Source organism: Lissotriton helveticus, chromosome 7 (genome assembly GCF_964261635.1).
Source record: "Lissotriton helveticus chromosome 7, aLisHel1.1, whole genome shotgun sequence".
Lineage (NCBI taxonomy): Eukaryota > Metazoa > Chordata > Amphibia > Caudata > Salamandridae > Lissotriton > Lissotriton helveticus.
The window spans coordinates 734,901,458-734,925,267 of record NC_136068.1 but is presented as its reverse complement, the minus strand read 5'-3'; the positions used below and the strand labels follow the sequence as shown (position 1 = coordinate 734,925,267).

The 23,810-nt window shown below is 46.1% G+C and overlaps 1 protein-coding gene across 4 annotated transcripts in view; it reads left to right on the top strand.

The window, feature by feature from the left end:
- The window catches only part of ARHGAP26 (Rho GTPase activating protein 26), a 2,444,655-nt gene that overhangs the window by 2,153,025 nt on the left and 267,820 nt on the right, over positions 1 to 23,810 (top strand). For all 4 annotated transcript variants that reach the window (XR_013598661.1, XM_078653061.1, XM_078653060.1 and 1 more), the window contains one exon: positions 1,330 to 1,440. Coding sequence is in view for 3 of the 4 variants with exons in the window: in XM_078653061.1 (XP_078509187.1) it covers positions 1,330 to 1,440 (111 nt within the window). In the remaining variant the exon portion in view is untranslated. The remainder of the gene's footprint in view (positions 1 to 1,329; positions 1,441 to 23,810) is intronic.

Here is a 23,810-nt window from a genome sequence, read left to right as displayed (position 1 = left end):
ATTGTCTGGCACCTGGGGAAATTCACATGGTGTGGAATCTGTGGTGTGGTTAGATAGTCTCTACCAAAAAAGGTGTTAGCAAAGGTTAGTTACTTGTTTGTGTAGGTTCACTGTCAAACTTCACAGTTCACTTTTTTCAATTCTGAAACTGTAAAACTCCTTTTCCACCTGACACCTTTCCTTATACACCACCAGCAAAAATGTATCTGTTGCGTCCCGTCACTTAACTACATTCTCCGGGTTGATTTAGCGGCAAGTTTGGAAGTGCTGGTAAGTGTAGAAAGACGTCGTAAATGTTGGTGAATACCCAGACAGTCAGGACTGTGTGGATGTTAAATGTTATGTTAAATGTAAAGCAAATTTATAAAGCGCACTATATCACCACGGACATCCTGGATGCTCTGGCTATTTACATTGTCCACTCCCTTAACTGACCCTGGAACACCAAGGGGTCAATCTGGGTGTCTCAGTTATGATTATACTGAAATGTGCACACATTACTGATATTTTGCACACGTAAGTGGCATAGCCTGATGGAAGATTAAACAAATATTGATCTGTCAAGTGGATGGCACCTAAGGTATCAGATTTGCTTATGGAGAGGCAACTCTTTCCACACACGTTATTCCAATCTTAAGAAATGTTAATAGTTTTGTGAATCTAGTCCAGTGGGTGCACAGGGGGAACCCTACACAGTAGAATTCATCTCTTAAACCGACTCACTTGTTAAAGTGCTATGGGGTCAGGCAAAGTCACTTATTCGCCCAAAAGAAAACGGAGTTAATGGAGTAGTTTTTACCTTTACTGGAGGTGTAGTTGCATTTTCCATCCTCTTGTCGAACGTTATTTAAGTGCCATCATAAATTTCTCCATGTGTCAGGCGTAAGGATTTACAAGACCCATTCCACTTGCAGTGTAATAGAAAACTGGTGATTGCAGCCCCGAGAAAGGCAGTTTATGCTTTTACTTAATAGAAAGAAATGGATTGGATGAAATTGCTGGCCACAGGCGTCATTGTTGGGCTGAAATATGATCAACAAGAGAGGAGTAACACAAATTGCCAACACATTCGCTTGTTGAACACAGCCCTGACACTTGTATATTGTGGCCTAAAGCACAGCGTCGAGCTGCGCAGTGTATGACCAATGGAGCTGGAAAGACTGATGCTTATTTAGCAAAAGTGTTGCCCAAGAGTAATTGTTCGAGTCCCTAAATGTTCCCTTCTTGATATCGTTTGTTTCCTCCAGTTGTTTCTTGTTTCTTTTTTAATATCTCGTTCAATTCCATTTTGTTTGTTGACAGTGTTGTTTTGTTTTGTTCTCTTTCAAGCCATTTGAACCCAAGCCCAACATCGCCTCTCTCTCCATCAGGGCCTCTGTTCTCCGCACCGTCCAGCCCTATGCCCACTTCTTCGACATCCAGCGATTCTTCCCCTATCAGGTTTGTGAGGCTGAAAATTATTTTATGTGTTCACGTTACTTTTTGTCTCTTTTGTTAGTTGTTTTCCTGTTTGATCTAAGTCACCTCATCACATAAGTGGTTGCCATCTTTGTGTGGAACTTTTTGTTGGGCAGAGATATGGAGTTGGCACTCTCTACAAGTTATCTCACTTGGGGCCCGATGTAGGTAATCCCAGATTACCGATTCTTAAATACCGAATCATACCGATTCGGTATTTAAGAACAGGCAAATGGGGTGTAGGTACTTTTTCTTAAATAATTACCGAATCGGTAAGTTTCAGTAATTACGGAATCAGTATTTACCGATTCGGTAATTGCCATTCATTCCTATGGGCCTGATGGCCCATAGGAATGAATGTCAATTACCGAATCGGTAAATACCGATTCGGTAAATGGGAGAAACATTGAAGGATGGCAGGGTGTCACTTTGACACCCTGTTGCACCCCTCAAATGTGTATGGGTGCACATGTTGCAGACATACATGCCCTAAAGGCATGTAGATCAGCAACATGGCACTGTTGGAGAAGCAAAAAAAATGCTTTTTCTAAGGTTTTCAATATTTACGACTAACTTCTAGTTGGTGGTAAATAACGAATCCTAAAATGGGAAAAGCACTCATTTGAGTGCTCCCTACATTTCAGATTCGGTAATTTACCGAATTCTTAAATACCGATTCCGTAAATTACCGAATCTGAAATGAAGCCACCTACATATGAAAAGCCTAATTCCGGTCGGTAACGGCCGAAATGCGGTAATTTCGGCCGTTACCGACCGGAATTACGCTTCCTACATCTGGCCCTTGGTGTGTTCTTATCGGGAGATTTAAGTTCCATGTCTTGTGCCAGGCATCTGAAATGAAATATTTAAATGGGGCTGTCCCTTTATGTCCCTCTGCCTTCTTTAGTATAACTGTAATATACTGGCATCCATCGTAGGTTCGTATTTAAAGTATGTCACCTGTTTTTGTCTATTACACTAGGTGCCTTGCTTGAAGCAGTATCCATGTGCTTTAAATACCGATTAACATAGAGAATGAAAAGGGGCAGGAACATAGTTGACATTCTACCTTTTCTAAATTTAAGTCTTGTTGAACGTCTGTTTTGTGAATTTGCGTTTTTTAAAGAGCCAGACGTCAGTTCTTTTAGTGGGACAGTTTCTTTTTGCTATTTAGGGAATTGGAGACCCTGCCTCATTGGGTTTGTGTATTTTGTATTTAATCCGTACACACCATGCTTAGTCTGTAATTTTTCCTTGCCGCTCTGTGTTCTTTCTGGCATATATACCGGCATGTTTTAAACGCTCTGTTTGTTGGCTTACATCTCCAACTCTTGATAAAAATGGTATTTGTGCATTCTGCACTTGAAGAAGGTGTCATGTGTTACAGAAGGCATATCTAGATTTAATCTACGTTGAAATGTCTCCGGGAAAGACGTAGCCGAGTGGATGATGAACAGCCGCCTGAAACTGAACTCAGATAAGACTGAAGTCCTCATCCTAGGATCATCACCCTCCGCCTGGGACGACTCCTGGTGGCCCCCTGCCCTGGGCAGCGCACCCAAACCAACGGACCACGCACGCAACCTGGCCTTCATCCTGGACTCCTCCCTCTCGATGACCAGACAAGTCAACGCCGTCTCCTCGTCATGCTTCAACATCCTACGCAAGATCTTCCGGTGGATCCCCACCGAAACCAGGAAAACGGTCACCCAGGCCCTCGTCACCAGCCGACTGGACTACGGCAACTCCCTCTACGCCGGAACCACAGCCAAACTCCAGAAAAGACTCCAGCGCATTCAGAACGCCTCAGCACGACTCATCATGGACATCCCCCGACACAGCCACATCTCCGGACACCTGAGAGACCTGCACTGGCTCCCCGTCAGCAAGAGAATCACGTTCCGACTCCTCACCCACACACACACAAAGCTCTCCACAACCAAGGCCCCAGATACCTCAACGACCGCCTGACCTTCTACACTCCCACCCGCCAGCTACGATCGACCAGCCACGCCCTCGCCGCCGTTCCCCGCATCCAAAGAACCACAACAGGAGGAAGATCCTTCTCCTACCTGGCTGCCAAGACGTGGAACTCCCTCCCCATCCACCTCTGCCTGACCCAAGACCACCTCTCCTTCAGGAAGCAACTCAAGACCTGGCTGTTCGAGCAGTAGAGGACCCCCCTCCTCCTAGCGCCTTGAGACCCTCCGAGCCTGCTCGTCTCGGCCATCAAGTCCTGTTTGGGGAAGAATCTATGTGCCAAGTTCCCTTCACCTCTACTGGGCATGCCCAAAGACCAATATCTTTATAGCAGAAGGGCTCTGCGAGTGTGGTGTATTGCATGCCAACTTTGATGCTAATAAGCTACCCATTTTCTGAATTGTCCAGCTTGGTGACACTCATTTCCATTATACTCTCCGTCCAAGCTCTAGAATCGAACAGCTAAATCACACCCACTGATGTCTTTGAAAATTGGGCTGGTACAGCCTCCGAGTTTACTTCCGCAGTTGATTGTCCATTGTAGTAGGTATGCTGGGTGAGGATTTGATATAAGCAGTGCTACTACATATGTTCTTGCTGCAGAAATACTTTGACTCTTTTTCCATAATTGTTAAAACCACGGTGGAAGTACAGGAGTGAATAAGTCTACCATGTGTTTCCAAATCCCCGAAAAATCATTGTACTTTATATGCCACCTCATATCTGCTATGGTGTTTCTGCGCGCAACATACCAGTTAAAGTCATTGATTATTTTACTACGTTGTATTAAAACATCTTTTAATTCCCACTTGGAATCCCTATAGTTAACAAATAATTTTTGAAAGAACTAAGCAAGGAAATGCAAATTTGAAGAAGCAAAGGTTGGGAGACATTTGCAGGGATGAAGTGAGTATTTCATTAAAATAGTTTTCGTTCAAAAGTTACCGATTTGCCACAAACTACATAACAAAACATGGAAAAGTATGCTTTTGGTCACGAGAACAGTAGCGGGTCTGGTCCAATTCTGTCAATCTACGTGCTTCCTTCAAGAGGAGTACATTAACATATATTTCTTCAGGCAAATAAACATGATTTATTTGGAATGTACTTCACTGGTATTATTTGTACAAGTCACTTATCATACCTCTTTTAGGACCTCACTCTCCAGATGCCAAGGCGAAGCTGTCCAAGACAGATTCAGAAAACTGCTGGGAGTTAGAAACACACAACTCTAACATAGACTAATGACAATCTATAAATCCACGTTGAGCCTGTGATTTTACTTTATTCAGAGGCTATGCATAAAATTACAAACATATTCACTAGCCTGGCCTAATACATTTGATATGGGTGTTTCCCAATAAAAATAAACAATCCTTCAAGATTTGTCACAAGATTTTAACTAATAAAATAAACAAAGGTCTGCTAATTTAGAATGTGACTGCTATCTTCGATAGAGACTTGTCATATCAGCAAACACAATTGATACAGTCGATTACATTTATTTTTCTCATTATAAAACAAAAAATGCCTACTGTGTTTGACAGGAGAGCTCTTCAAAGAAACTAAGCAATACAGTCAGTCCCAATGTATACCAGTACATCTCTTACTAGAAACATAAAGCCATCCCACCTACCCAGAACCAAGATTCCGTTAACATGAGTCCCTCACTCGAGAGACCAAACACAGCAGTAGCCTGCCTCTCCCAGTTTTGCCGTTGGTGTGAACAGTGGAACCAAGTGAAAGTGACTGTCGAAATATTTTCATCTCGCTAACTTCCAAATACTTTTTTAGTTCGAGGTGTGTTCTTTCTGAATCCGCTCAATGTAGTTAAGGTATGTTAAAGTTACAGTAGCTAAATAATGATTAAATGTTACTGCGTCGATCATGTGTGCCCACAACCTGAACGGAGTTGTTAATCAAAGAGTAGAAATCAGACGAAATTCTTTATCGGTTTTCATGAGGTTTGGAGCGTTTTGCTCATGGGAGTCCAATCGGTCTTAAGGAGGAGGCACGTTAAAACCGCATTAAGTCAAGAAAAAAGACCCATCATAGACACAATTCAAGGAAAGGAAAGGTAATTTGGAATATGTTCTTTTTTTAGATTTCCTTTCTGTACAATTGTCAGCATGTTACAGCTCCTGTCTTGTTTTTTATATGGTGTCCTTCATGGAAGCAGTGTTAAGTCGCCAAACTCTTTTGAGAGAGTGGATCCTAAAGTCCCATGTAAAACAAAGACTGTTCATTAGTTTAACAGTGTAATCAGCTACTTCTGTCATAGGCCACCTGAAGTAGTTTTCAGTCTTAAATGAAAACATTCATTGACTGTATTAGTGCTGCCACCTTTGTGCTGTATAGTACAAATTTGAGATGTACGGAAACAACTACATAACTCTATAAAAGTTCTAATGGTGTTTTAGAAAATATTGTACTCTGGTATTTCTCCAAAAAGCCCTTCACATAATAAACAAGCCATTAGACTAGTACTTAAATATAGTTGAGGTATAAATAGACCTCATACCATCTCCTCTATACAGGTCCCCACTCCACCACAACTTCATGCCACACTTGTTTTTATTTCTTTCACTCCACATCTCACACCAGAAAATTCTGCGCTGTGAAGTTTCAGATTAAAAAGACTCTGGAATGTGATGTACAAAATGATTTCCAAGTACGAGGTCCCCGAGCAGATCTTCTTCTGTTATCCGAGTCATTTAAATTGACATTTTGGTGGTGATATTCTAATTGTTTAATTTGAAAGCTCTCACTACACTTTGGTTAATTTAAGTCTCCTATTTTCATGTTAAACTTCGCAAATGCCTCAGAGCAGCATTTAATGTATTTATTCATTATTGCATTTCATATCTGATAGACATCTAGCCGCAGATTCCTTAACTTAGAATATCCCCAGGCGTGAGACTGGATCCGGAAATATTTTGCAGCAGCACCTCTGCGTGCCGGAGGATGGCGCCACACGACCACGCCCTGACGTCATCCACTTACGTGACGTCAGCGAGGTCATTTAAGTCCCTCCCTCCGCACTGATGTCAGTTTCCTTCTTTTCCGCGTGCAAAGCGGATCCGGAGTGAGCTCCTCTGGCCTGTTTTCAGGCCTCATTTTTGACGCTTCGCGTCAGGAACAGTGTGCGATGGCTCCGGGCTTTAAATCTTGTCATTTCCGTTTGCAGCAAATGTCCCCGACGGACTTGCATCTTATTTATATGTGGTGTGTGGGCGAGCTAATAAAAGATGGAAGACCCCACTTGTTCCAGGGAACAGGGTACTACCGACAATCAAGTCAAAGGGAATTTCCCTGGATTAACTTTATGAAGAATGCTTTTACATCACAAGTAACATTTAACTATGACGTAAGCACATTTATTAAAAAAGAACTTTAGCCACCAACTAAAATGTAACATATATACGTTTTCTTTATTAATTTTTTTTTTACCTCACTTAACAGGGTGTTATCCTTAACATAAGGAGCCCACAATGAAATTAAAATTTCAGAAAAAACTGTTTTTTCTGAAAGACAGTTAATGCACACATTTCCTAGTACAATAAAAAAATTCCATAGAACATACATCAATACAAAAAGGCTAATACAGTATACATAAAAGACAAATATCACAAAATAAATACAAATGGCTAGATTAGAGAACAGACAAAAAAAACTTCATTTTCAATGGAACAGACGATGTTGGTCCCAAATAATACGATCCAATAGCCTTATTGTCATGCGTGTGAGTCTTCCAACGTCCAAGATTGGCGTATATATGGAAACCACTCGGCTTTACTTGGATTCTATAGGCAAAGTGCGTCGACGCGTTTCGGTGTGTGGCCTTGGATATGGTTACACCTTCCTCAGGACAATAATAATTGGGGTCATCCACACCAAGTTTGGTGGAATCCTTCTAAATGTTAAAAAAATATATATATCAGTCAATACGTTTGTTTTGTATATCCTCTCCATTTACGTCACAAAGAATTCTAAAATGACACACTAATTTTGTATTCTATCTCTCGTGCATCAACCTCACTCGGAGTTCACTATTATTTGCCTACAACCTCTTTGCTTATGCATTAGATTAAGTAATCCTACACATTCCAAGGATTTTCGTTGTACATAAGGCATTTCTAATTCTCTGCGGGATAATATATGCATTCTCACACTGAGCATGGTGACAATGATACCATTGCATTTTAGGTGATGGCTTTCTTTCCTTTGGGTGATTATCATAAACATAGTCTCTACTGACCTTTGTAATGGATCACGTGTTATGGGCGAGCACCATGACTTCACAGACTGTGAATCCTGCCAACGTCTGAAACCTAAGTCTGGATTGGAGCGGCGTATGAAGCTTCTCTCGGCACAGCTGTTTTTATTTCTTTCACTCCACATCTAGTCTGAGTCATCTCGCCCTCCTGGCATCTTCGTCGACTACAGGTCTCCTTACTGTTCAGTTCCACCGTCGATCGCCCTCTGGGGTCCGGGGACGTCGTTCTCCACTTGGTAAGTCAAGGCGATTGTCGCCTAGGTCTGAGGTTCCGTGAGTTCTGAACCCGTGTTTAAAATGTCATGGTTCCGTTACGGTTTTGGTATCGGAGAACCGTAAATGACGAGTTCGGCAAGTACGAGTGTTTTCGCTATGATACGCTCAAGGATTCATAGTTTAATTGATGATTTCGTATTGAACCTAAAGTCTCCATTTTGTGTAAGGCAGCCATTTTGTGGCTGCCCTCACATAGGCTGATGACTGCGGCCGAACGAGTCTTTAGGACACGTACTCTAGCTGACTTCCACATGACCTGTAGTGGACTGACCTCGTTGCCTGAAGCTAACCTTGCTAAGCCAGTTCCCGCCCGCTAGTTGATCGAGATTAGAGATCAAATCTTAGGACGTTGCGAGGGTTTACGACACACAAATATGCTCTATCCTACTTCCATCTGTTTCTGTTCCTTCCTTTATGGCCTGTTTATGATATCGGTTGTGGTCTTTCTATTATGGGTTTGCTTGACCTGCCTAAAGAAGAATGTTGGGTTTGTCCGATGATTGATTATGGGCCGGACAAGTGAAAAGTGGGTTTTACCGTCATGCGATACTTCTGATGTGCCTTTTCGTGATTGGACAGTTCATAAAATGTTTGGTATTCGTTGGGAATGCGATTTTTGGGGGGATAAAAAGGGATGACCTGCTCTGTAAAAACGAGCAGTTTCTCGAGTCGTACACCGTGTTGTATTGCTGGGTTACTGTTACTAGCTGCAGCTAATAAATTTGATCTTTGACGCCACCTAGAAGTATTCCGTGTCTCTGTTAGTCCGGACAGGTGAACTCGAAGACTTCGGGCGTGTCCCTGACGCCGCTGGGTCTTAAATAACCCGGTTCTTCAGTTGGTGCCCAACGTTGGGCGACTTCAGCGGTACCGGTCCAAGCCTGAGGTTCGTGAGGAGCCACGTGAGTAAATTCTAGAGGAGGGCCCCCACTTCATCGACCCCTGTATGTCGACGTGGACCGAAAGTCTTTGCTGCGAGGTTTCCCGCTTTCCGACGGCTACGAAGGACTGCTGCCCTGACTGTCGCCCTGTCTTGGACCCTTGATCGATCCTTTGTAGAGCGAGACGATAGACGGTCTTCTGGTGGTGTGACAGATACTTGGTTAAGTATAAGTGGGTCGCTCCCACGATCTTTGTATTGGTCCTTAGTTTGTATTGGTTCTTAGTTACTTTCAGATATGGCAATAGCTGAAGCCGAGGGGCTCGTATATTTGCGAGTTGATAACCCCTTGAAGTTTGAAGCTAGATTAGTGAGCTATAAGATGCCTGGTCTTAGAACTCCGACTTATGAGCTCTATTCTAAACACGGCGTGGGCCCATTACGTTTAATGAAGTATGGGTCTGTTACACTAGGAAAGATGGGGTTTTACGATGGCCCCAACATGGTAGTTTTGATACTGAGATTTTAGATAATCTAGAAACGAAATTGTTTAACAAGAAAGCCCGGCCGGCAATGTTTGACTCTTTTCGCCTTTGGCGTAAAGAAGCTAGACAACGAGAAATAAAACAAGCTAAAAGAGATAAGAGAGAAAAGGGGTTGTCGATAATGCAAGCTGCTAGGCTGTTTCAAGAAGACGAAGAAGATAAAGCAATTGAGGTATCAGATAGGCAACATAATATGGCTATTGACAAATGTTATCCAGCATTGCCACCTCTCTTTGAGAAGGCGACAAAGGATCCTGAAAAGGACCCTTTAATGTCACATTTGTTGATATTACCACCCCCTTATGCACAAAGTGCTACGGCACCTCCGCAACCTCCAGTTGCACAACCTCTTGTTGCTGCTCAACCACCGGCTCCTCCTCAGCTGGTTCTTCCTCCTACGGCGCAGCCTCCTCTGGGGCCGCCGACTTTGCTATCGGTTTTGTCTGGAACTACTTTGCCTTATTCTCCTGTACCTTCAACTTCTCGTGCTACTAACCCTACGCTTCTATCACCTCAGAATACTTTGTCTCCTGTCCTTATGACAGCTTCTCCTTCTGCTCGACAACGAATGACTGATACTGTTACTGGTCTTTTGTCTCCTTTCTTTGGGTCATTGAGTATGACCCCTGTTTCTGCACGTAAACGAATACGTAGTCAGCTACCTGGTCCTGAAGAACGGGCAGTGTTAGATCTCTTGGCTCGCAGATGGGTTTCAAATGTTTCGAGCTATAACTTGGAGTCAGTTATGAATGTTTTCCAGCTGTGGGAGGCACCGAAACAAAGGTATGTTTTTGAAGTTATGTGTACTTTCCTTCATGAGGAATGGGAAGATAATGATTTGGGTTCAGTCCCTGTAGAATTGCTAAATGTTCAGTCTGAGTTTGCAAAAGAGACGATAGTGGGTCCCGGAATTGAGGAAGCAGTTGCGATGGTACTTGCGTTTAGAAACGATTTCCCTTCTCAGTGACTGTTTGAGCCTGATTCCGCAGTTAGGAGGAAAGTGAGACAGTATCCGATGAGAGAAGTTCCTCCAGTGTGGCGTGATACGGTAGCTGCTGGTCCGAATAATGTTCCCCCAGCTATACCAGCATATTTTCAAAGAGTATGGGTACATGTGCCATGGAAGAGAGTAGAAGTTTTGGCCCTTAAACAGTCTTTACCTGATCCCCGTAAGAATCCACCTGGCTATTACAAAGAATTGTCTCAGACAGTTGACGCATGCATCATGAATTTAGCCGACATAGATATGCTGTTGGGTAACGTAGTACCTCAACCTATATGGGCAAAGATTCGTCATGAGGATCATGCAGTTGAATTAGGTGACTCATGGCTCAATATTGCTGCTGCGGACGCCAGACAAGTTGGTGGTTCTAAGCCTGAGGCTCTAGTAGCAGAACTACCTGGCAAAATAAATCTTATGAAGACGATGATGCCTGCGTTGCGAGTGAATTGGAACAAGTTAGCAGCATGTAAGCAGAAGAAGGACGAAAGTGTATCTGATTTCTTCACTAGGTTTGAAGAGACATTTATAGATCATAGTGGTCAGGATATGAGTACGGAAGGTGGGCAGAGATTGTTGTAGATAAGTTTGTCTTTAACTTACTTCCTGAACTGTGTAATAAGTTGAAAGATTCTGAAAGTTCTTGGGCTGTTTCCTGGTCGGCCCAGATATTGGCGACTGCACAGTACTATGAGAATAGGGATAAGGACGAGAAAGATAGAGTAGAGAAAAAGACTAAAGACTTAAAGACAAAGGTTCTTTTGCAGCAGGCGTATCCGCCTCGCTCGAATCAGCAAGAGTCACCGCAACGTCCACAGTTTCAGCAACCTCCACAGTTTCAGAGGATATCACAGAAACCTGAGTACTTTCCTCCGAGACCACCCTTGGGTTTGAATCAGTGTACGTATTGTAAGGAGGAAGGTCATTATAAAAATGAGTGCCCTGTTTTACGAAAAACGTGCGAGTGGTATGCCGGCCCCGAGAGGTCGTGGTGTTTTTCAGCAAGTGTCAAGAGGTAGAGGACGTGGTGCGTTTCCTCAGTACGAACGTTCCTTTCCTCCACAAAATTCTATGAATTGCTTTGATCAGCAGAAAATTACATCTGGTCGGTCGACTCAGTACTATGCTGATGACTATTATGTTGAGAGTGAGAATGCTGACTATAATGATTGCTAGGACAGCCATAGACAAAGAGAGGGAGTAGTGTTGGTTCCAGTAGATCAGAGTGGGCCTTATGTTGCAGTAGCCACATCGGGTGTGGTAGAGCCTTTTCTTTTGGATACTGGTGCAGCGAAGAGTTCTATCGTGCACTCTAAACTCCCTGGCGCACCTTTGTCTGGCTTAACGAATGTTTTGGTAGGATTCTCTGGCGCCCCAGTTCGTAATCCAGTTTCTAGTCCTTTGTCTCTTTCTATAGGGCCTTGTGAATTGGAAGCACCCCTCATTTTAACGACAGGTTGTGGTGAGAATTTGTTGGGCTTGGATTTGTTGAAAAGGTTGAATGCGACATTGCATTGTTCTCCTTCGGGAGTACAGCTTACATTGGGTAAGAAAGTGATCTCTCCGATGTATTTGTCTAAAGATCGGCTTCCACCGGAATTGTGTTCTCTCCCTGATACTCTTTGGGCTACTGGTCCTAATGACGTGGGTCTTTTGGAGATTCCACCTTACGTTGTAACGCTTAAAGCGAATGTCAAATTGCCACGTATCCCCCAATATAGGATTTCTAGCGATGGTGAAAGAGCGCGTTTAGCAATCATTTATGATTTAATTGAGAAAGATGTGATTGAAGAAACGAGAGGTAATGTGTGTAACAGTCCGGTTTTGCCTGTCTTGAAGCGTACTGACTCTTCTCAGCCGCCTGTCTACAGGTTTGTGATGGATCTTAGAGAAGTTAATAAGATTGTTGCGCCGCAGTTTCCTGTTGTTCCTGACATTACTGCTTTGTTGACCATGATTCCGGCTTCAGCTGCCTGGTTTTTGGTTATAGATCTGAAGAATGCTTTCTTCAGCATTCCAATTGCCGAGGAGAGTAGGGATATTTTCGGCTTCTGTTTAGGAGGACGAAGCTTCCGGTTTAAACGTGCTCCTCAAGGCTATTGTGAAAGTCCTTACATTGATAGCCAGGCTTTGAAAACTCAGCTTGATACTCTTGCGATGCCTGCTGGTACTGCTCTCATTCAGTATGTGGACGATTTATTAGTGGCTGCTGATGATGAGGAAACTTGTAAAAGAGCTACTCTTTCTTTGTTACGACATTTGTCTGCCTTGCATCATAAAGTGTCACCTTCAAAGTTGCAGTATTGTCACCAAGAAGTGACCTACTTAGGTCATCTCTTGTCGAAGGAGGGAAGAAAGTTGACCCCAGAACGAATTCAAGCGATTGCTCGAATGACTGTGCCAAATACGCAGAGAGGTACGTGCTTTTCTGGGTATCACGTCGTATTATAGACAGTGGATTCCGAATTTTTCTCTGCTGGCCAAACCTCTGTTGGCATTGACTTGTAAGGATATACCGAATCCTCTTCCATGGTCTGACGATTGTCAGAAGAGTTTCTCTGAGTTGCGTGATGCGTTGTGCTCTGCTCCAGTGTTGGGTACTCCCGACTACAGTAAGCCTTTTACACTGTATGTCCACGAAAGAGAGGGTTGTGCATTGTCAGTTTTGACTCAACAATTTGGTGACAAGCAGCGTCCATGTGCGTATTTCTCGTCGACTTTAGATCCGGTAGCTAGAGCGTTGCCAAGTTGCTTGAGAGCTACAGCAGCAGCAGCTGTTTCTATCCGACAGTCTGCTGGACTGGTGATGGATAATACGTTGATTGTGATGGTTCCACATGCAGTGGATACTTTATTAAATCGAACGAAAACTCAGCACCTTACTAGTGCGAGGTAGTCGGGTTATGAGTTGACACTTTTGGCTAGTCATGTGCATATCAAGCGATGCAATGTATTGAATCCACCAACTATGTTGCCGACTTCGGTGGATACAGATGGTCAGGAACAGCACGATTGTTTTCTGAGGACGGAAGAGGAGACGAAGGGTAGGATTGACTTAAAAGATTCTCCTCTTCCGGATCCTGATGGTACGCTATGGGTTGATGGTTCATGCTACAAGCTTCCGAATGGTGACACGACTGCAGCATATGCCGTGACGACATTAAGTACAGTTGTTGAAACTGCACGAGTGAGCTATAATTCAGCACAAGCAGCGGAAGTGATTGCACTAACGAGAGCGTGTGTTTTGTCTGAAGGAAAGAGAGTGAATGTATATACCGATAGCCAGTATGCGTTTGGTGTTGCCCATAGTGTCGGACGTTTGTGGAAAGAAAGGGGATTCCTCACATCCCGTGGGACTAAGATTCAGCATGGACAGTTGGTGAATGAGCTTCTCGAGTCACTTACTTTGCTGAAGCAAGTTGCGATTGTGAAGTGTAGTGCTCATCGGAAGGTTACGGATGATGCTGGCCGTGGTAATGCGTTTGCGGATGAAGTTGCGAAAGACACAGCAAGAAATCTGATGAGTCGAATGTATGTGGCAGGCCCTGCGAGATGGATTGGTGATGTTGGAATGTGCGAAGATACGATTGAGAGTGTGAAATCGATACAGGCTGAAGCTAATGAAAGTGAGAAGAATGTTTGGAGAGAAACTACGGGTAGATTGGATTCGACTGGCTGTTGGGTTGAATTGTCAGAACACCAAAGATGGATGTTGCCAGATGCGTATGTGCTTGCAGTGGTTACTATGGCACATGGTTTGTCTCACATCAGCGTGAAAGGGATTTGTAAGTTTTTGGCTCCAGTATGGCAGAATGCTGGGATTCCCAAGTGTGCAGAGAATGTGGTCAAGAATTGTATGGTGTGTTTGATGTATAATCCTGGCAAGGGAACCCCAACTCCAGCTGGTCACTTTGCTCCTCCGACGCATCCGTTCAAGGTTTTGCAATTGGATTTCATCCACATGGAAAGGTGCAACAATTTGAAATACGTCCTTGTAGTTGTTTGTGCCTTTTCTAGATGGGTAGAAGCATACCCCCTAAAAGATAATACTGCCTCGTCCACTGCTAAAGTCCTGGTCAAAGAATATTTCCCGAGGTTTGGGTTGCCAAGGATGGTATGGAGTGATAATGGGAGTGAATTCGTGGGGAAGGTGAAGACGCGAGTGTGTGAAGGGTTGGGAATTCACCAGAAATTCCACGCTGCAAATCATCCCCAATCAGCTGGTTTAGTTGAGTGCTATAATGGCACGTTGAAGTTAAAGCTGGCCAAGATTCAAGCGAGCACTGGTCTTCAATGGCCTGATGCTTTACTTTTGGCACTTTTGTCGACTAGAACTACAGTACATTCCCGAATAGGCCTGAGTCCTTATGAGATAGTTTTTGGCCTTCCGGCAAACGTGTGGGGAGTGCCGAGGACAACTAAGTTTAGCGACATCGAATATCCCATGCTAGTGGACTACTTGTATGACTTGATGACTAAATTGAGTGTCTTGCATCAACAGGTTCATGATAAATTGCCGCCAGCTTCTGCGGACCCAGGTCACACCCTCAATCCCGTTGACTGGGTCCTGGTGAAGAATTTTCAGCGGACTAAGAATGATCAGCCCCGTCGGACCGGCCCACATCAAGTCTTATTGTCTACGAGGACCTCAGTGAAAGTCTTCGGGAAGAAGAATTGGATCCACGGCGTACATTGTAAGAGAGCGCCGTTGCCTCTGCCGTACGACCAGTGGGTCCGCAAAGGTATTGCAGATTCTGAGACTGAACCCAGGTCACACCCTCAATCCCGGTGACTGGGTCCTGGTGAAAAATTTTCAGCGGACTAAGAATGATCAGCCCCTTACGACCGGCCCACATCAAGTCTTATTGTCTACGAGGACCTCAGTGAAAGTCTTCGGGAAGAAGAATTGGATCCACGGCGTACATTGTAAGAGAGCGCCGTTGCCTCAGCCGTACGACCAGTGGGTCCGCAAAGGTATTGCAGATTCTGAGACTGAAAGGGTGCCGAAGTTTGCACTGTTTAGCGACGCTGAGTTGGTGTGGAGAGGTTCCGAGAAAGAAGAGGATGATGTCCTTCAAGAAGCTGTGCCTTTATCTCAAAGATTAGACACTACTGAACCTGAACTATTGTTTCAGCCTCAAACGAAGCCTGGAAAAGAGCGTTCTAATCTACGACCTAGAAACAAATGAACTCATAAAGTGAACAATTTCCTTTTTTGATTTTTGGAACTGAACTCTCTCAGCCAAGAAACTTTTTTGGTATATTTTTGTGAACCACCATCCGGGTTCAGCTGTAGGGTCACGGTGTAAAGACTAGGGAGTGCAGCCGAAGACGCAAGGTCGACGGTTCTGGTTGGTCTAAGGGAGTTCCCTGGGCAGACAGAAGCATTCTTTAGCAGAAGAGAACCAACCGCCGTGAACAGCATCGGTTAGGGGATGGAGTTTTTTGGGATTGAGAGAGCCGTTGAGAAAACGAACTTTAAAAAGAAACTGTGTAAAATTATGCATAGCAAATGTTTTCTGATCAAATGTCTTTTGATGTTTTTTAGCATGACGTTAGCTTTGGTGGGTTGGATTATATTTTCTCTTCAACTGATTTCTGCACCCATTTCCCAACCTACAACTTTACCTGCTACTACTTCTTTGCATTCTTTTCATACTTTACCTGAACACGAACAGATTTGAAGATCAGAATTTGTAAATAACTCATTTATACAATTACTGTTCATCAGTTGGTGGTGAACATCACTAATTGCTGGGTGTGTGGTCTTATGCCGCATACTACGGATAGAGGTGTTCCCTATTTGATTTTACCGTTTAGTCAGAATGGGTCTTTGTGGGCTTTTCAGACTATGTTCCTTTATGCCCTTGAGGTTTATCCTCCGCGCTCTGGAAGAGAGAACACGAGTAACCAAGCTTTGGTGAAAGGAGTTTTAAACATGAGTAGAGAGATCGACACTTATAGAACTATTCCCAGAGATGAGTTGATAGCATATGTCGGTTGGAATGCAACTGGATATAGTATTAGTCTGAGTGAAAAGCAGAAACGAAAGAAGTCATCTTCGATTTGGATCGTACCCCACCGAGGTCATTTTTGTTTGCAAGGTAATGGCAGGAATCCGAAAGCTCAGTTGGGGAAGAGCGTTTGTACTCAGACGTACGTTTTTTCGTCTCAATCTTCCCCGCCGTTTTTGGCAGCTAAGGGCACGTATTTTGTTTGTTACGACAGAGCATATACATGGTTGCCGCCTGATTTTTCGGGAACATGTTACGTTGGTTACTTGTTGCCTCCTACGTATACTGCTGCTGCAGATTACCACAAGACGAGAGTTGTTAGAGGTGTCTTCGATCGAGAGGATACTGCTGGACAAGAAGCAGGAGACTTCTTTAAGGGTTTCTTGCCGTTTTGGGGACCTATGGCTAACAGTAGAGGTTTGCGACAATTGACGAGTGGTTGAGTCCACCATAAATGAAACTGTTGGTGCACTTAGTAATCTGACAGCTGAGCTGCAAGCGGATCGTCTCATGACGTTACAAAACAGAATTGTTTTAGATGTCATACTTGCCGATCGAGGTGGAGTATGTAAAGTGATCCAATCGAGTTGCTGCGTTTTTATCCCAGATAATGCTCCGACAGTATATGAGGCCATTTCTAGGTTACATAAGATCTCCGAGTCTATACATGTGGACAAAGGAGATTGGTCGTTAACCGAGTGGTTTTGAGGACTGTTGTCCGTATGGGGATGGAAGATTCTGACGATCATTGGGGTGGCTCTAGTAATACTATTCTCATGTTGTCTTTCTATACAGTGTGGCCCTGCCATATGTGACCTTTGTGCTACTATGTGTGTTAGGAGACCGCCCGTTTTGAGAGATGCACAGAGAAATAGGATAATGCTTCAACGTCACCTCGATGATCTGATGAAGATTGACATCGACTCAGACATAGAATGAGTGATTGCCTATGTAAGGGCAAAAGGAGGGTCTGAGGTCCCGTGAGTTCTGAACCCGTGTTTAAAATGTCATGGTTCCGTTACGATTTTGGTAATGGTGAACCGTAAATGACGATTACGGCAAGTACGAGTGTTTTCCCTATGATACGCTCGAGGATTCATAGTTTAATTGATGATTTCGTATTGAACCTAAAGTCTCCATTTTGTGTAAGGCAGCCATTTTGTGGTTGCCCTCACATAGGCTGATGACTGCGGCCGAACGAGTCTTTAGGACACGTACTCTTTAGCTGACTTCCACATGACCTGTAGTGGACTGACCTCGTTGCCTGAAGCTAACCTTGCTAAGCCAGTTCCTGCCCGCTAGTTGATCGAGATTAGAGATCAAATCTCAGGACGTTGCGAGGGTTTACGACACACAAATATGCTCTATCCTACTTCCATCTGTTTCTGTTCCTTCCTTTATGGCCTGTTTATGATATGTGTTGTGGTCTTTCTATTATGGGTTTGCTTGACCTGCCTAAAGAAGAATGTTGGGTTTGTCCGATGATTGATTATGGGCCGGACAAGTGAAAAGTGGGTTTTACCGTCATGCGATACTTCTGATGTGCCTTTTCGTGATTGGACAGTTCATAAAATGTTTGGTATTCGTTGGGAATGCGATTTTTGGGATAAAAAGGGATGACCTGCTCTGTAAAAACGAGCAGTTTCTCGAGTCGTACACCGTGGTGTATTGCTGGGTTACTGTTACTAGCTGCAGCTAATAAATTTGATCTTTGACGCCACCTAGAAGTATCCCGTGTCTCTGTTAGTCCGGACAGGTGAACTCGAAGACTTCGGGCGTGTCCCCGACGCCGCTGGGTCTTAAATAACCCGGTTCTTCAGGTCTTCAACATCACCTTCTCCTGTTGTCAGGGGCACTGGTTCCCAGAACTTCCCGGACATGCGCTCCAGACGGCCATCCCCCCTCTATCAGCCCTTTCCGGGTGTGGGGCGACTCAGACCCAATTGGAGGCCTATGCTATGGCTTTGCAGGCTTCCCTTGGGTCCTCTCCCGTTCCTGGGGCGTCCTCGGGAACACCGCTTCTTGTGGGGTCTCCAACAGACTTGCCGGCGGGTTTGCCCTCGGCGCCAATTGAGCCCTTGCCTCCCAGGAACATTGGAGATGTGGTGTCATTAGGGCGCGGCCTGGTTGGGTCCCCCTCTACGCTCCACATGGAGTCATTAGTGCGCAGCCCAGCTGGGTCTCCCTCTTCGACCCACGGCGCCTCTGCCGCTCCGCATAGCTCCGCGGGACTCCCTGTGGCGCCACAGGTGGTTGCCGGTGCTCAAAGCCCTGACTTGAGCACACCTCAGCCTTCAGGGCAGGCGGCTGCCTGTCCGGGGTCGGCTCCGCCTCCGCTCCTTTCTCTGGAATCGGAGCCTGTTCTAGATGAGGCGGGCGGAATATTGTCTCGTCGGCCCCAGCGCCCTCTCCTTCTTCAGAGGGGGGAGATTGTCATAGTTTCAGCGCCGACTCAACGCCGATGCTGCTGAGTTGGCGTCTGACGCAGTACAATCTGCGCCGACACGCATCGTTTTGGCGCCGTGTCGACGCAGAGTTCTGGACTCTTCTATAGAGGCCTCTGGAGAGAGTTCGGTGCCACCCTCCCGCCCGGCATCACCGAAGCTAGTGTTACCAGTGCCCCCCTTGGAATTTGTGGCGCCTCCTCAGGAGCTCCCAGATCCGGCAGGCTGTTCACCTCTCCGGAGCCCCATCAGGATCCTCATTCTTCCATGGGCTTCCTTCCATGGGGTATTAGGTGCACACTCAGTGTCTTGGGAGGGTCAGCTTACAACCCTCCCCCACTGATGAGCTGTTTTCCCCTCCGCGGAGGGCTGGTGCAGCTTTTTTGAGAGTGGTCTCTTTGGCCACCCGCAATTTTGAATATGCAACCCCCCTGCACCCCCATGTCTGTGGACCCCTTGCTTGAGGTCCTCCACCATGGATCCGGAAATGTGGAGCAGCTTTTGCCTTTTGAGGCTTCCCTTTATGATGCCCTCTTGGGTACCTGGGTCCGACCTGCTTCAGGTGATCCGGTGGCTTGTTCAGTTTTGCACCGCCACTGTCCAGCTCCACATGATCCGGTCGGTATTTTTGTGCACCCTGATACGCAGGCATTTGTGTTGCAGACTGCCGTTCCTTCTCTGCCCCATCTTAACGCTTCCTCCCTTTCCGGAGTCCAGGTGGCTTGAGTCCTGGGGTAGGAACGTCTTAGCATCCACTAATGCTGCCCTTCGGTCCTTAAATACAGTGTGTGTTTTGGCTCGTGCTACCTCTGCCCTGTGGGACTCTGCAGAGTCTTTGCTTACTGCCACCTCTGAAGGTGGTCGCATTGATCTCCTTCACCTCATCCGGGAGGGCCACGACCTTGCCGAATTCACAATCCGTTCAGCCTTAGATACTGCAGATTCTTTGGGCCACTACTCGAGCTCGGCGGATATGGGTAGGTCTCCCCACGCAGACACTGGCGATTAGAGCTACAATCCATGGGCTCATCCCTGATGTTCCGTCCCGCCGATCCCTCATGTGGCAATTAGTACTTGACCAGTAGGCATAGGAGAATCCACAGAGGTAACATACACCACATACATGACACTAGCATGTTATTGTTTTTCCTTTTCCTCACTTTCGTAAAGGTCCTGATGAATCGCGGGTGACTTTACCCTTTGCGAGAAACATGTCGACCACTTTCACTTCTAGTCTCCTCTAGGATCTCTTGAGTTAACCTGTTGACACCTAGCGAGCTAGCCCCACCTTTTAATTGCAGCCAGGGGACCCCCAGAATAAAGCGAATTCCGGTACCCCTCGCTACATTTTAATTTCCCCATCACAATAACACACCACCCTGCCCACACACCCCCACCTCATCATAATGCTGTTGGACAAAAAGATCTCCGCCAAAGAGCCCCTCTTTGAGGTGAGCCCGTCGGGGATTGCACCGCCTCCCCGACGAGGAGCAAACGCCGATGATGAAGCATGACACCCTTCTGGGTGTGTGAGGCAAATACGTCCAACATAATGGATGCCCTAGGGTGTCATACGAACGCCTTTGGTCACGCCAGCTAAAAAACTTCCCTATCTCTCCATAGGAACAGTTCAGCAACCCCTCTATTGCTTGCTCTGTACTTTTTCATTTCACATCCTTTAGATGCGCTCTGTGTTTAACATGGGCAGTGAGCCATACGTCTTCTTTTTTTCTGTGGTCAAGGGTGCTTACCCTTCTATTGGCATCCCTTGGATGCGTTTTGCTTTCAGCTGCCTGTTGGCCGTTTGTGGCCATTTTCCACAGGTTGCTGTGTCCTCTGACTGTGGTTTTCAGCCAGTGGCTCCGCCTAGTAATGTCATTATGGCTCGGAACTCAGTTCACAGGTTTGGTTCGTTACTGCGTTCTTTTGGCCTGGCTTATTGACCTAAGAGGTGTCCCCCATTGTTTGGGGTATACATACTCCACGTGGGGTACTTGTATGCTATTATATAGCCTTGCTTATCTCACCTGGGCCTCAAGATCATATGGGCTCCATGCGTTGCTTGATGGTCCGTTGTACGGTGTTCTAAGTTTTTCCCTGGTGCCATCTGCTTTCACCATGGTCATCCACCTCATTTGGAGGTTTCATGGTCTCCTCTTCACAAACGGCTCCTATCTGCCCTTACTGTTCTAGATATGGTCTGGTATATATATTTATGTCTACATGCCGGTTACCTTGGTATCCTCTTCCTACGTTGCCACCTCTTGTCGTGGTTGCGAGGTCTGGACCAATATCTCCATGTGTGGGGGAGCTTTTCGGAGTTGTTGCAAGTTGCATAAAAGTTTCCTCCTTGATTCTGCTTACTGGAGTGATTTTCCAATTGACATATGCTCCCTTTTTGGCGTTCGACGCTGTCCGTGTCTTCTGGAGTGTTGGTCTTGGATTCTGAGACTTTTACCACCATTCGTTAACTTGATCTTTTGACTGGGTAGGAGTGTTCTGCTTAATTCAGATACTCTGTCCATCACCACCCCCTTTTGAATCGTTTTGGCCACCACAAGTGTGGAAGGGTATGCTCAGATGTGAGTCCCTTGCTCACTGCACCATCAGGATTCAAGCAAGCCGGGCCGAAGACGGCTGTAATGCCAGAAACCGGTCCCCGGAAGCTTTTTTCCTTTCCAGTAAAGAATTGGCTTGGTAGTTTGGTCTGCCCTGTTCCCATGATGCACTGGGCCAGGGTCAGACTAATTTGCATGTAGCCAGGTTCTGAACTGGGATGGTGCAGTGAGCAAAAAAACGGTGATGGATCAAGCCCTGATCTTTTGACTGGGTAGGAGTGTTCTGCTTAATTCAGATACTCTGTCCATCACCACCCCCTTTTGAATCGTTTTGGCCACCTCTGAAGGTGGTCTCATTGATCTCCTTCACCTCATCCGGGAGGGCCACGACCTTGCCGAATTCACAATCCGTTCAGCCTTAGATACTGCAGATTCTTTGGGCCAAGCCATGGCGAGTTCTGTTGCCTTAAGGCCTCACGCTTGGTTGCGAGATAGCGTCTTCCCTGAAAATATCCGGGAGCGACTGGTTGATTTACCCGTTGATGGGGTTTTGCTCTTTGATGCCCACGCCGAGTCTGCGGTTCACCGGCTCCTGGAAGGCTTTCATCCTCCCCCTTAGGTCCTTCTAGGCCTGTCTTCTGTGGTACTTTTTCATTTCAGATCCTTTAGATGTGCTCTGTGTTTAACTGGGGCAGTGAGCCATACGTCTTCTTTTTTTCTGTGGTCAAGGGTGCTTACCCTTCTATTGGCATCCCTTGGATGCGTTTTGCTTTCAGCTGCCTGTTGGCCGTTTGTGGCCATTTTCCACAGGTTGCTGTGTCCTCTGACTGTGGTTTTCAGCCAGTGGCTCCGCCTAGTAATGTCATTATGGCTCGGAACTCAGTTCACAGGTTTGGTTCGTTACTGCGTTCTTTTGGCCTGGTTTATTGACCTAAGAGGTGTCCCCCATTGTTTGGGGTATACATACTCCACGTGGGGTACTTGTATGCTATTATATAGCCTTGCTTATCTCACCTGGGCCTCAAGATCATAACGGCTCCATGCGTTGCTTGATGGTCCGTTGTACTGTGTTCTAAGTTTTTCCCTGGTGCCATCTGCTTTCACCATGGTCATCCACCTCATTTGGAGGTTTCATGGTCTCCTCTTCACAAACGGCTCCTATCTGCCCTTACTGTTCTAGATATGGTCTGGTATATATATTTATGTCTACATGCCGGTTACCTTGGTATCCTCTTCCTACGTTGCCACCTCTTGTCGTGGTTGTGAGGTCTGGACCAATATCCCCATGTGTGGGGGAGCTTTTCGGAGTTGTTGCAAGTTGCACAAAAGTTTCCTCCTTGATTCCGCTTACTGGAGTGATTTTCCAATTGACATATGCTCCCTTTTTGGCGTTCGACGCTGTCCGTGTCTTCTGGAGTGTTGGTCTTGGATTCTGAGACTTTTACCACCATTCGTTAACTTGGTGTTTTTGGCCTCTCCCTTCGAATTTGCCTACTCTTGTTAAAGCTACATCTGAAAGAGACACGTTAGTATTAGATTCCTTACCTTAGAATATTCCCAGGCGTCAGACTGGATCCGGAAACTTTTGCGTAGCAGTACCCTTGCGCGTCGGTAGGCGTCGTCTGCGGCTCCGCGTCCGTCGTCGGCGTCGTGGGCGCCGTGATGACGTCGTCGGAGTACTTAGACGCCGCCTCCGCGTGCTGACGTCAGTTCTTCTTTTTTCCGCGCCAGCAAGCGCAGATCTGGAAAAAGCAGTAACCCTAGTCAATTTTGACTAAACTTTTTGATCCTTTTTGATTACTATTTCGAAGTCTCTCGACTCCGGAACGGTGCCGATAGGGATGCCCGGCTTCAAGCATTGCGACGATTGCGACCGACTGATGTCGGTCACGGATCCTCACCGTGTGTGTTTGTCGTGTTTGGGCGTCGACCACGACGACAAGGCCTGCTCCGACTGCCGGGCCCTCTCTTCGAAAGCCAGGCGGGAGCGGTCCCGACGCCGCCGATGCCTTCGGGCCCGGCGCCGCAGGTCCCTGTTATCCCGCCGCCTTCGGGCCCGGCGCCGAGGGGTCCAGTTGTTCCGACGCCGCCGGCGCCTTCGGGCCCGGCGCCGCAGGACGCCGCTGGTCCTCCTTCGGGATCTGGTTCGTCGCCGGTGGATCTGACGGCCTCCCCGGCGTCGGACCCTCAGGTGTCGCCTCCGGCGCCGTCCTCGGGCGGCGCCGACCCCGGTCCTCCTTCCGTTCCTGTTCGGCCGTTGAGACGGCCCCGTTGGGCGCCGCTCCAGACGCCGTTGGGTGAATTTCACTTTTATGAACAGGCCCCATTGGTTGAGGACCCTGAATTTCAGGAGATGGGTGAAGGAGAGGACTGGGAGGG